At 33.6% G+C, this 12,994-nt stretch overlaps 2 protein-coding genes and 1 pseudogene across 2 annotated transcripts; 2 read left to right on the forward strand and 1 right to left on the reverse strand.

Annotated features, from left to right (window-relative positions):
* The first annotated feature begins 778 nt into the window (after positions 1-778).
* On the forward strand, positions 779-3,911 carry LOC127091795 (pentatricopeptide repeat-containing protein At3g22470, mitochondrial-like; annotated as a pseudogene).
* On the forward strand, positions 3,865-9,716 carry LOC127095419 (uncharacterized). The gene is given in 7 exon segments (XM_051034113.1): positions 3,865-3,916; positions 4,496-4,556; positions 4,793-4,826; positions 5,229-5,363; positions 5,465-5,668; positions 5,749-5,773; positions 9,358-9,716. Coding segments are annotated over 7 exon segments (870 nt in total).
* Positions 9,717-9,792: 76 nt separating this feature from the next.
* On the reverse strand, positions 9,793-10,315 carry LOC127093225 (pathogenesis-related protein PR-4). Its single transcript, XM_051032130.1, has 2 exons — positions 10,057-10,315; positions 9,793-9,963 (listed from the first exon to the last, which is right to left on the reverse strand). The coding sequence occupies exons 1-2, from the start codon at positions 10,312-10,314 to the stop codon at positions 9,793-9,795; spliced, it is 429 nt and encodes a 142-aa protein (XP_050888087.1). The 5' UTR covers position 10,315.
* Between the last annotated feature and the right edge of the window lie 2,679 nt (positions 10,316-12,994).

Below are 12,994 nucleotides of genomic sequence, written 5' to 3' on the forward strand. Positions count from 1 at the left end.
GACCATATATGCCAACTTATCAGGAGGTACTTAAGGTTAGGGATGACCACATCGAGGACGTGCCGATGGTCTGTCAGCGTGTTATGGAGATGAGTAGAACAAACATAAAGGCAAAACTTTTTGAGGATGACATTGCCCAGTTGACTCTCGTGGAAAGCATGATTGTAAAGTTACGAAATATCGTGCAATACAGGCAGATGAGAAGGCAGGGGGTTAGGCATACCTAGTAGTTTATGTTTGGATGTATTATTTGTTTTGTACTTTTGAGCAAATGTTATGTATAACCTTGACATTTTGGATTTACTTTAATTAATGTATGACTTTTTACTTTCATTTCATTTTAATATAATTTGCGTTTACTCTAATATAACTTGGTCTAAAAAAATCACAATGTTGAGACAATGGTGCTGCTATGAAATAATTTAGGGTGGTTTTCGGAGATACATCTCCGAAAATGTATTTCCCTTTCGATTAACACACTTTCAATACTTTTTAAAGGATTTTAGAAAATATTTCAGAGATATAACATCTCAATAATATACAGAGATGCATCTCCCTATCATATTTTATTCAATATAGGATTGATCTTAAAAAAATAAAATCCGATATAATTTTAGATAGAGTCTAAAGATGAATTTATGAACATATAAACGATTTTCAAATGTGGGGATGCACGCGAGCATTTCCCTCGAGTAAATGAGCACCCTAGTTAGCATTTTCTAATCAACCTCATTTTTTATTTACCGCCGGGCCCCACTCCTAATCAAAGTTTTCTTCTAGTTTTAAGGATGTTTTATCATCCCATTCCATAAACAACCCATTCAAGATTTTGGGTTCATTTTTCAACACTTTGTTGAGTGTGCCAACGACACAACAATGTCGCTTTTAAGGTCCTCCAGGTACGCTGTTTCTGTTTCTCTTTCAATTTCCAATTCTCATCCTTTTCATGTTTCCTTTCATTCATCAATTTCAAAACCATACTCTCACTCCCTGCAACAATTTAGTGATGAATTTGATAATGTTTCCTTGTTCAACCAAATGCTTCATAAGAAACCTACTCCACCCATGAATCAATTTGGCAAGATTTTAGGTTCCCTTGTAAAGACCAAACATTACCCCGTTGTTGTTTCCCTTTGCCAACAAATGGAATCAAATGGACTTTATCCAGATTTTGTATCTCTCAACATTCTCATCAATTCTTTCAGTCAATTAGGTCATGTAACTTTTGCTTTTTCTGTATTGACGAAAATTCTCAAGAGGGGTTATCCACTAGATACTATAACTTTGACTGTATTACTCAAGGGTCTCTGTCTCAAAGGTGAGGTTCATAAAGCATTGCACTTTCATGACAAGGTAGTAGCTCAGGGCTTTCGTTTAGACCAAGTTAGTTATGGGACATTGATCAACGGGTTATGTAAAGTTGGAGAAACAAGCGCGGCGCTAAAAGTGCTAAGACAAGTTGATGGGAAACTTGTTCAACCTAATGTGGTAATGTACACTACAATTATTCATAGTTTATGTAAAGATAAAGAGGTTATTGATGCATTTGACTTATACTCTGAAATGGTTGCCAAAAGAATTTCTCCTAATGTTTTCACTTACAGTACTTTAATCTATGGTTTTTGTCTTGTTGGTCAATTGATAAAAGCAATTCATATGCTAAATAAAATGAATTTGGTAAACATCATCCCAGATGTTTACACCTTTAGTACATTGGTGGATGCTTTTTGTAAAGAAGGTAAAGTGAAAGAAGCTAAAATAGTGGTGGCTTTGATGATGAAAAAAGGTGTTGCACTTAATGTTGTTAGTTATAACACTTTAATGGACGGATATTGTCTTGTAAATGAAGTGAACAAAGCCATGGATATTCTAAACATTATGTCTCGAAAAGGAGTCGTTGCTAATGTTCGGAGCTACAATATCATGATTAACGGACTTTGTAAGGTTAAAAGGGTTGATGAAGCTATGAAGCTCTTTGAAGAAATGCATTGCAGACAAATTTTTCCTAATACGGTAACTTACAATACCCTTATAGATGGTTTGTGCAAATCTGGGAGAATATCACATGCTTTGAAACTTGTCGGTATGATGCATGATAGAGGTCAACCGCCTGATATAGTTACTTACAATTCTATATTGGATGGTTTATGCAAAAACCATCAAGTTGACAAGGCAATTGAATTGTTAACGAAATTTAAGGACCAAGGTATTCAACCAAATGTGTGCACATACAATATTCTTATCAATGAATTGTGCAATAGTGGAAGAATAAAGGATGCAGAAAACGTTTTTGAAGATCTTTTGGTCAAAGGCTACAATCTAGATGTCTATACATATAATGCTATGATCAAGGGATTTTGTATCAAGGGTTTGTTTGATGAAGCACTGGCCATGATGTCTAAAATGAAAGATAATGGTTGCATTCCGAATGCTCTAACTTATGAAAGAATGATTTATTCTTTGTTGGGAAAAGATGAAAATGATATGGCAAAGAAACTTCTTCTTGAAATGATTGAGAAAGGTCTATTGTAAGACCGATACTAGGTAAGATGTTTTTCTACTTATACATTTATTACCATTTTGAATTTATGTTTCAACATTATCTCATTTTTTCATTTCAATAGAGTTTGGAAGAAACAAGATGGAGTTTAATATCTTTTTAATGTCATTGCTACACTGCAATGACAATACTTCAATTAATTCAATGTCCCTTTGAATTCATCATTTCCATCAAAATCTCTGCTATCAACTGGAATGGTACGACAATCTGTAGAAAATCTGATTGTAACTATGCTTGGAGTTTCAGTTCCTTTCTTTCAAATGTTCTTTTCCTGTTTATGTTCCCTACATGATCCTGATAAAAAAAGAGGTGACTTGGTATGGCTTAGCTTATATGTGTGTCATACTTAAAAGGATGGATAATGTTAAGACATATTTTATTAAACTTTCGCTTATTAACTTACGAATTTAGATGCTATGTGTTCTATGTTGTTTGGTAATGAAAATTTTCTCTATGACTTACCATATCATTGACCATTGTCTTGTTCTTAGTTGATTGGAATTTGTTGATTTCTTGACTCTTTATGTCAAAGACAATGCATACAATAAAGGATTGAGGTTTAAGATTTTTACGCACAAATTTATGCAGTTTTATTTTCTTTACATTGAGAAGTGGAAACTGTTTTCCTATCAGTCCTTTTGTAGAATGTTGTCTACTCTATATTAGTTTTTGTTATTTTATAATAATATTTAGTTGTTGATGAAGCATATGTTCTTTCAAGTCCTGTAATGGTTTTAATTTCACTTTCTTCTAAGAATTATGTAATGGCAAATATTATATTATGATGTGAATGCTGAGGTATTCTGTTTATCACAGGAAACAAATGATAATTTGGAGGATGCAAACAATGAGTTGATTCTCACGGATGAATAGGTTGTTCGGTTTTTACTGGTGTGCTTAAGGATGAGTTGAGATCTTGATAGAGCAGATGCAAGAGGCGACGGGCAAGATATTGGAAAAACTTTAGGAAGAGAAACAACATGTGGTTGCTCAGATGTAGATCGAAACTGAAGAAAATTTTGTATGGAAAGTTCAACGACTCGATCAAACTTGAGGAGGATTAGTAACCTGTTAACATATTTATAGGCTTTTTGAGTGGTTAAAATGATCCCATAGACCAGGTTAGTAAAGGGAACTAGAGTTGAACTATTGTAGTTCTAATCAACATGTGGTTGATATTTTGACAAAAGCCTTTTTAAGCTGACTGATTCAGGTTGTTTTAATGGGTGATTTGTATCTTGGACTATCTTATAGCCATGTGTTATGCCTTCTTTTAATATATTACTTATATATACCAAATAACTATGGATGTTGTTGAAGCATTTTTTCACATTTATGTTTTTGCTTCTAGTACTTGTAAGTGTATTTTTTCAAACATTTTTTTGGTCCGTTAATTTAATTTATTGTTTCGCATCGATTCCTTAATTTAAAAAATATAATAAAGTAGTCCCTTAAAAACCATTACTTTACGTGAAATAGTCCATGTGTTTAGTTTTCTTTTTGAAAAAACGTTAACTTTTGTTTTATTGAACATGTAAAATCTGACATAACTTTTTTTTTTTCTTTTTGTTTTTAGTTGTTTATCTAAATTATGAAATTTTAACAAAATCTGAAATGATGATCTTTCTCTTTTCTCTCTCTTTCTCTTTTCTCCTTCTTCCACCAGCACAATCCTTCATCTCTTTCTTTCTCTATTCTCCTTCAACTTCATCTCTTTCTTTCTTTATTCTCCTTCAACTTCAAAGATAAGATGGAGAAATAGATTTTCACTCACTTCAATTTAGCATTTTCTATTTTATCTTATTTTATCTGTTTTTTTAGAAAAGAGTTTTGTTTCATTGTTAGGCTTTGATTGAATATATACTTTGATTCTTGTTCCTAGAATAATCATAATGCTATTTTTAATGACTAACTTTGTTGTGACTTCTTTTATAGATTGCCGAGGTGGTGGTACAATAGAACTTTTGTACAATAGAGCTTTTCAAGTAGAAGACGAGTTCTTGGACCCCAACCACTCTCAAATGAAGTCATGAATATTTATATACAAAAACTTTATATTTATTGATTATTAGTGAGTAATCTCTTAAGATCAAAATCGATTGTTTAAAATTTCATTTTTTTAGTCACCGTAGAGATTGAAATTGATTGATTAACTATTTTATTTTCAAAATTTACCATCACATAATTTAATATTATTTATTGTTATTAATGTTCCTTTTTTATCTCATGCAGGGAGAATATACTATTTTGGCACTTTTTTAAAACGGTAATTGATATGCTATACAGTCAACTTAAAACATTTTAAACCGTAAAACAAGCTCATCAACAAACAAACAAGACTATTGATAATACCCAAAAATCTAAAAATAACCTATATAAATACGATCAAATTCATTCCCCGTGATCAGGTACAAGATGAGAACTTGAATGAGATTGATACAATAAAAAAGATCTCCAAAAGGAACAAGTGCTACTCAACTGATAAAAAAATATCATTTTATACAACCAATATGGAGGATAAGAAAAGGAAATGTAAAAGTCCTTCTTCAGAAGGCAGTGATGGTGAAGCTACCAACATTGCGGCCAATTTTACAAGAAAAGAAATGGGGTTGGATTGGATGCTTAGGTCTAAAACTACAATGAATGCAAATGATTCTTGACCCAAAAGGATCGTTGCCTCTCTTGTCTAGAAAATCCAAACCATCCTAAGCATCTTGTTGTGTCTATTGCAAATTTCACATATCTTATGTTGCCACAGATGCAGCCTTTGGTGCCTGGTCATTGTTGTATTCTACCCATTCACGTGAGTTTAATTTCTACTACTATATTACTATTACTTTAAGAATTGAATCAACTTTGTAATTTGTATACTCATAATTTGCAACTTTGTCTTATATATGACAACATGAATCAGCTACAAGAACGGTAGATGATAATATGTGGGTAGAAATCCGAAACTTCAAAATTATGATGTTTGCAAAACAAGATAAGGAAGTGGTGTTCCTTGAAACTGTGATGGGATTGGCTCAGCAACGGTGCCATTGTATGGTTGAGTGCATTCCTTTACCCAAACATATTGCTAAACAGTCTCCTTTATACTTTAAGAAGGTCAGTTATATTTTCTGTTTTTGTTTCAATTACTTCAATTCAAACCATAAACTTACCAACTTTTTGTAAAATGGCTACAGGCAATTGATGAAGCAGAAGACACTAGTGGATGCTATTATAATATCTCTATAATTAGTATAATTATTAGGACATCTCTATAATTAATATACATCATAATTGTATATTATTAGCTTTCAAATAGACTCTGTATTAGAATATCTCTATAATTATTATAATTATTATGATATCTCTATAATTGGTATACATCATAATTGTATATTATTAGCTTCCAAATATAGACACTGTCATACTTGTATATAATGAGTATTCTTATCAATGAAAAAGCAGGGGATTAAATTACTTACGTGGTATCAATTTTGTCACGATCCTAACCTAAACTCTTCTCACCGCCGTTAATCCTCTGTTTTACCATGACAGAAACAAACTCCCATTCCCAAACTTCTGATGACACTTCATCAGCCTCTCAAACCAACCCTCCTCAGGCGGCGAAACCCAACTTCCACTCCGCCTTCGTCATCAACAACGTCAAAACCATAATTCCGGTGACGTTGGAAAATGATTCTAATCTCTACCTCTCATGGTCTGCCCTCTTCAAGGTGCAAACACGTGTTCACAACGTACTTGATCACATCATCCCGTCCTCGGATGCACAGGCCATACAAGCATCAACATACCTTAAGATGTAAGTAATTTAATCCCTTGCCTTTTCATTGATAAGAATACTCATTATATACAAGTATGACAATGTCTATATTTGGAAGCTAATAATATACAATTATGATGTATACCAATTATAGAGATATCATAATAATTATACTAATTATAGAAATATTCTAATACTCCCCCGCGGTCGAAGCGGGAGGTGGACGGACGCTGAGGTTATCTCTGAAGTCTTGAAAAAGTATGAGAGGAAGTCCTTTGGTAAAAATATTTGCGATTTGATGTTTCGAGGGGATATGGAGAACCCTGACTTGACCCCGAGCGACCTTTTCACGAACGAAATGAATGTCCATCTCAATGTGTTTCGTTCGTTGATGCTGAACTGGGTTACCATGATTTTTCCCTTAGGTTAATTTCTCATTCGATTTGACTATTGTATGATGATTTGTATGATCATATAGATTATAATTCAATTCTTGACATTAGATTGTTAATTTCCCGTTTGATTGACTGTGATCCTAATTCATGTTTAGGTCGATTTTGACTTTTAGAATTAATGTTCATTTTAATTGTCCATTTAATCGATTCATTTGGTTTAGGATCATATTGTAAATTGAAAATCGCATTTCAATTTAGGTGATGGATGTCTAGTATGTCTAACTTCATTTTCCATAATCATAGGATAGATCTTTAATTGTTTTTCATTGATTAATCCATTACCTTTTGAATCGATTTTAACCATTGAATATGTTTACATATTTTTGCATCATTCTCATTCATTTGACTTAATCTCATGGTAACCCGTTTGTTGCTTTGTGTTTCAACATGTGACTTTGAGATTCAAGCTCACTCCTAGCTAGCCATGCTCATAACCATTTCATTCTCATTCAATAACCTTGTATTGGTTGAAGTACCATGCCACTTGTATACTTTAGGCATGGTACAAAGTTCAATAGTTTGTAACTTGTATTTTCTTTTCATTCCCTTATGTTGTATTGTATCCATCCCCCCATTGTGGGTCAAATGTTCCCCCATCCCATGATCATGTAATAACTTAGATTTATTGCTTTCTAGTTAGTTCACCATGCATGTTAATAACAAAGATAAAATACAAAACGATAAATAAAGCATTTCAAAAGAAACAAAAGGTACTTTATTCAACGTCAAGTTGTTTTCCGAATAAAACTCACACCATTGCAACGTGAATGCTTGATCCAACGTCAAACATTCTCCATCCGTTCCATGATCCATTATTCACATCCCTTCTCCATTCTATCCTCAACCTCATTCTATCTCTCTCCTCCATTCTTCACACACTATTTTCATAATAAATTCAAATACTTGATCCAACGTCGAGTTTTTTAAAAACATTTTCATAACAAATGGGAATGCGAAATGGGGTGTACGTGTTTGTACATAACAGTCAAGTAATTGGGTTGTCGGCCGTACCTAGCCTGAGGACCCGACACTTGACTTTCCCTCTTAAAACATCTAATGATTCAAACAAGTTAGATCTATGTGCTAGGAGGGAGAAAAAAAGTAGTTAGGACTCCATTATCCTCTAAATTCCCAAGTACTCTGACCGTTGACCGTACTTAGTCAAGGGTCAGATACTTGTCGCCCTCTAAGTTCCAATGATTAGACTTGCCAAACTCTTTTCAAAATTCAAATCTCTTTTTTGGATGAAAAAGAATGGTTAGGACAACATGGTCCTCTCAACTCCCAAGTTCTTGGACTGTTGACTGTATCTAGCCAAGGGTCTGATGCTTGTCTCCATACATAAAATCGACCCCAACAAATCAAATCATCTTTTGCCTTAGTGCACTCTTCAAAATCTTTCAATAAGAACGTGTTACTTTCGTTCTACCGTAAGCGAAGCTTAAGCCTCAATCTGCGAGCAAGTAATGTTTAATTGCTAGAGTGTGATCCAAGCGTATCCACTTTACCGCAACCAAGCGTTCCCATGGAGTATCATGGATGAGAGGGGTGCTAATATCTTCCCCTCGCATAACCGACTTCTGAATCCTCTCTTGGTTGCGAGACCATTTCTCTCATTTGGGGTTTTATCGTTATTTTCCCTTTCTTTTGGAATAAATAAAATCCGGTGGCGACTCTTTATTTTTTGGCGCTTCAATCGTGCTGTGGCGAAGGTGGGGAGAGAGTCGTGTTGCTGTATATAGGTGACAAACCCAGCGTATGCATCAGTGAGACCGAATATCATTTTAAGCACCAGTGTGTGTTAGTGACCGAAGGGTCGACGTTGGCGAGTTGATCAGATAGAGTTTTGAGGCGGTTGCAGTACGCTTTTTTCGATGGAAAATCTTTCAGGTTTGTGTTGCTGAATTGATTTTCTAATTGTACATCACGTGAATGCTTGTTATCATGAAACATAACGGCGATGCGCTTCCAACATTCTTCGGAAGTGTCATCGACGACGAGGATTGATTGAAGAATATCCTGCGAGACGATTGCGTACATCCATTGCAGTACCACGCATCAAGCCGATTCCAAAGTTCAGAATCGTTAGTCTTAAGGTCTGTTGATGCTTGTATGGCCTGTGCATCCGATGATGGGATGATGTGATCAAGTACGTTGTGAACACGTGCTTGCACCTTGAAGAGGGCAGACCATGAGAGGTAGAGATTATAATCATTTTCCAACGTCACCAGGATTATGGTTTTGACGTTGTTGATGGCGAAGGCGGAGTGGAAGTTGGCTTTCTCCGCGTGAGGAGGGTTGGTTTGAGAGGCTGATGAAGTGTCATCAGAAATTTGGGAATATGAGTTTGTTTCTGTCATGGTAAAACAAAGGATTAGCGGCGATGAGAAGGGTTTAGGTTAGGATCGTGACAAAACTGATACCATGTAAGTAATTTAATCCCCTGCCTTTTCATTGATAAGAATACTCATTATATATAAGTATGACAATATCTATATTTGGAAACTAATAATATACAATTATGATGTATATCAATTATAGAGATATCCTAATAATTATACTAATTATAGAGATATTCTAATAGAGCCAACACAATGCCAAAAGACTCATTCATACAAGTGAAAAGGGTTTGCGCAACTCAATTCCCAAGGACTTCCCATATTTTCATGTCGAATTTGGGATAAATAGAGGTTTTGTCCATGTCATTGAAGATGAGAAGTTGTTTAACCATAACCTAGGATTGAATGTCCTTAGAGGAATGCTGCATTTGGATGAGTACAGACGTCAAAGGTACACATCAATGGAGGTACAAAAGCAACATGTTATTAACTTTTCCAAACAATGGCAACAGTTTGATTGGACAAAACAACTACATTCACATTTTTCAAATTATAGTTATAGTCTCATAAAAACAAATCATGTATTGTAACAAAGAATGGAGGGAGTAAACCATAGTAAGAACATTTTTTTTTCTTCACTTTCATTGCTAATACAACTTTATCTATTTAGTCACCACAATCCACAAAATCATAGTTGATAATAAGATGACCCTGAGCATCCCCACTTCCATCCGAGTCAAGCCTCCGGAACACACTGATGTCCAAATCCAATCCCTCATTATGGCACTGATCAATAATTCTTACTATTTCCTCATTTCCAGTTTTAGTGTTTGTCACCTAAACCCAACACAAACATTAAACCAAATGCTTTTAATTTCTCCATAAAAAAAAACACAAAAAAATGAAAGAAAAACACAACATATATCATACCTTCAAGCAACGGCCGCAAGAATCGGGGCCTTGAGGCCCAACAGGTCCACAGAAAGCAGTCCAACCGTATTTGCTACGCCATGATAAAGGCTGGTCTGCATCCCAAGTGGCACAAAATGCACTTACGGCTAGTAAGTCCCAGTTGTGCTGTTCTGGTTGGTATACATTAGATGTAGATGTCACAGTCGCACTTTGTGCAGAAGCCAAAATTATAACACAGAAAAAGGACAACATGCATAGGGTAATAAACCTTGTCATAGTTGTGAATTTTTTTTTATATCTTCCAAATTGCAATTGATTTATGCGTAGATGTACCTGCATGCATTTATAGACTTATTTGTGGCCGGCATCAATTGATGACAGTTCATTCAAAGCTCATACTATAAATTGCATACAATGCTTGTCATGTCAATTATATTATATTTGTCTCTAAACGTTTGCAATCAAACTCATGAAGCTTGGACAAAGTGGCAACAATAATCCTATATCTCATTAAAAATTTATAACATTCATTTTTAAAATATAAACCAATGGTGGAGATTCATGCAATTTTTCATTTTTTTTATAATCTCAATTCGTCTGTATGTATTCACTTCGTAGTTTGTAAAAATGAAGAACGGAAAATTGGTATTAACAAAGTAGCTCTCCAAGGCAATCACATTGTACATAAATAATTCCTCTATTTATTTTTATTATGTTATATTCCATAATAAAACTGAGAAGGGGTGAATGAGAAGAATACCATAGTCACCCTAATCATGATGGGTCCAATCATTCGGGAGATCCCGTTTTAATTTGGCCTAAATTTTTAAAAAATATAATTATAATAATTAAAAAAGATATCAAAATTACAATTATGTATTAATTAAAAATAAATTTAACTATAGTTATTTTGAGTTTTGATCAATCTTATTTTTTTGTTGTTGTATGTATTGGGTATTTATCATAATATTTTTATTTATTTACTGTTTTGATTATAATATTTTATTTATTTCTATTAATATTTATGAAAAAAAATTGGATCATTCAAAATTTGGGACCCTCTAAATTTTGGGACCCTATGTTGTAGCGCTTGTTACACTTGTTAAGGGTCGACCCTGACACTAATATAGGGTGACTGTTAGAACCGTCCAAAGCGATTTGACTTAGATTGTAGATGGGTGTTGGACGTATATTAATGGTGTACATGAAAGTGTTGATGTTCTCTAGTGTGATGCTTTAAAACAAAGTTACAAGAGCTTGATATTCAATGGAGTGTTATAGATGAATTGAGTCGTAAATTGATCTTATTGAGTGTTTGACCAACTCAAAACATGTTAGTCTATTACATGTTTTTTGACGAGTTATCCTCTAGTTGAATTTCTTCCTGTTACCTATGTATGTAATAATTATGAGGAGGATGATCCACCAAACTCTCTGTGTCATATCTCTTTATTGAGAACTAAAGAACAAACATCATCAAATTTCATCTATGTACTTCTTGACGAATTACTCACGGTCGTGACATTAGCACTCTAACTATATGGTTGGGAAGACAAAAGTATTAATGCTCGTACCACATCGTCAAATTTGATTCCAACTGAACTCAATTGGGATGTGACAATATTGAATTCATTAATATATTGTGAAATTGATGCTTAAGGATTTTATTTGATGCTTATGTTTCTTCTGTCAACCGAAACATAAGAAACTACCTCATTAAATGAAATTTATTTGATGCTTAAGGATTTTTATACATGCTAGAAAGAGCCTTTATAAGACCAATATCTGTCTTTCTCCTTATCAATCTAAAAAGAAACATTCCGAGATAGCGAAAATTGGATAACGCCAAGTGCTTTCATATGGAGAAGGTTCGACGCATCTTCCTTCATAAAATCTGACTTATTTTTCATGAGAGGTTGATGTAGTTTTTTTTGGATACATATAATCTTCAATATGCATCTTCGAAAAGCTAAAGTCGCACCATCAAACTTTTCTATTTTCACATTTCCTTCACCTGCAATAATATATTACTCTCACTCAAATCTGACTTCCTTAGGATCGTCTATGAAATTATTTGCGAATCGCCGTGTTTTAGAACACCTACGTGAAAAATTGATAACCAAAATTTGTACATTCACAAAAAATTGCTATTCATATGAATAATAAATTCGTTAAAAAATGATCAAAAATAACCAACCGGCTCTGATACCAGTAGTTAGGAAACTACACAAAAATTTCCCATATTGTCGAATTTGTGGAAGAACAAAATAATACGGAAACACACTAAAGTTAATATAAAGCGAAATATATAAAGTGTTTAATAACAAACACTATCTTGCAAAATTTAAAACCTAATTACATACAAAACATATAATAGCTTTTTCACTCAAAACCTTTCTTAATTTTGGAAAACATACATTTTCATTATAAAATTTAAATTTCACAATACACCTGTTCTCTCATTTTCAAAAGAGTTTTGAATCAATTTTGAGTGTTTTCAAAAGAATTGTTTCATCTTTTTCTTCATGATATTTCCATTTTCTTGTGGATATAAATCTCATCTTTTGAGATGTGTGATTTTTGAGAATATTTTGTTGTTGTGATTAATGTTTCTTTAAAGATTTCTTAAATTTTTTCAAGATTTACAAAGTGTGTGTGGTTATGGCTGGTTTTGACAAGTTTAGCGGAAAAAGAAAGTTCTTCTCTCCAAAATTACTTTAGTAATGTTGTGTTGAAGCCTGCAGACAAAGTAGGAGTTCTCCTCACTTAAATTTGTTCCCTTCCTTTGTTGGATAAAACTAGATTGTTGTAACTTTACGCTTGTTATTGTTATGAAAAAGTGATAATTCAAGTTGGTGTAATCGGTTACAGCTTGCATGTAACCGATTACCACCCATTCAGCAGTAGTTAGAATCAAATAGAATCGACCTATAATTGACTACACATTTGGTGTAAC

The sequence above is a fragment of the Lathyrus oleraceus genome, chromosome 6 (assembly GCF_024323335.1).
Source record: "Lathyrus oleraceus cultivar Zhongwan6 chromosome 6, CAAS_Psat_ZW6_1.0, whole genome shotgun sequence".
Lineage (NCBI taxonomy): Eukaryota > Viridiplantae > Streptophyta > Magnoliopsida > Fabales > Fabaceae > Lathyrus > Lathyrus oleraceus.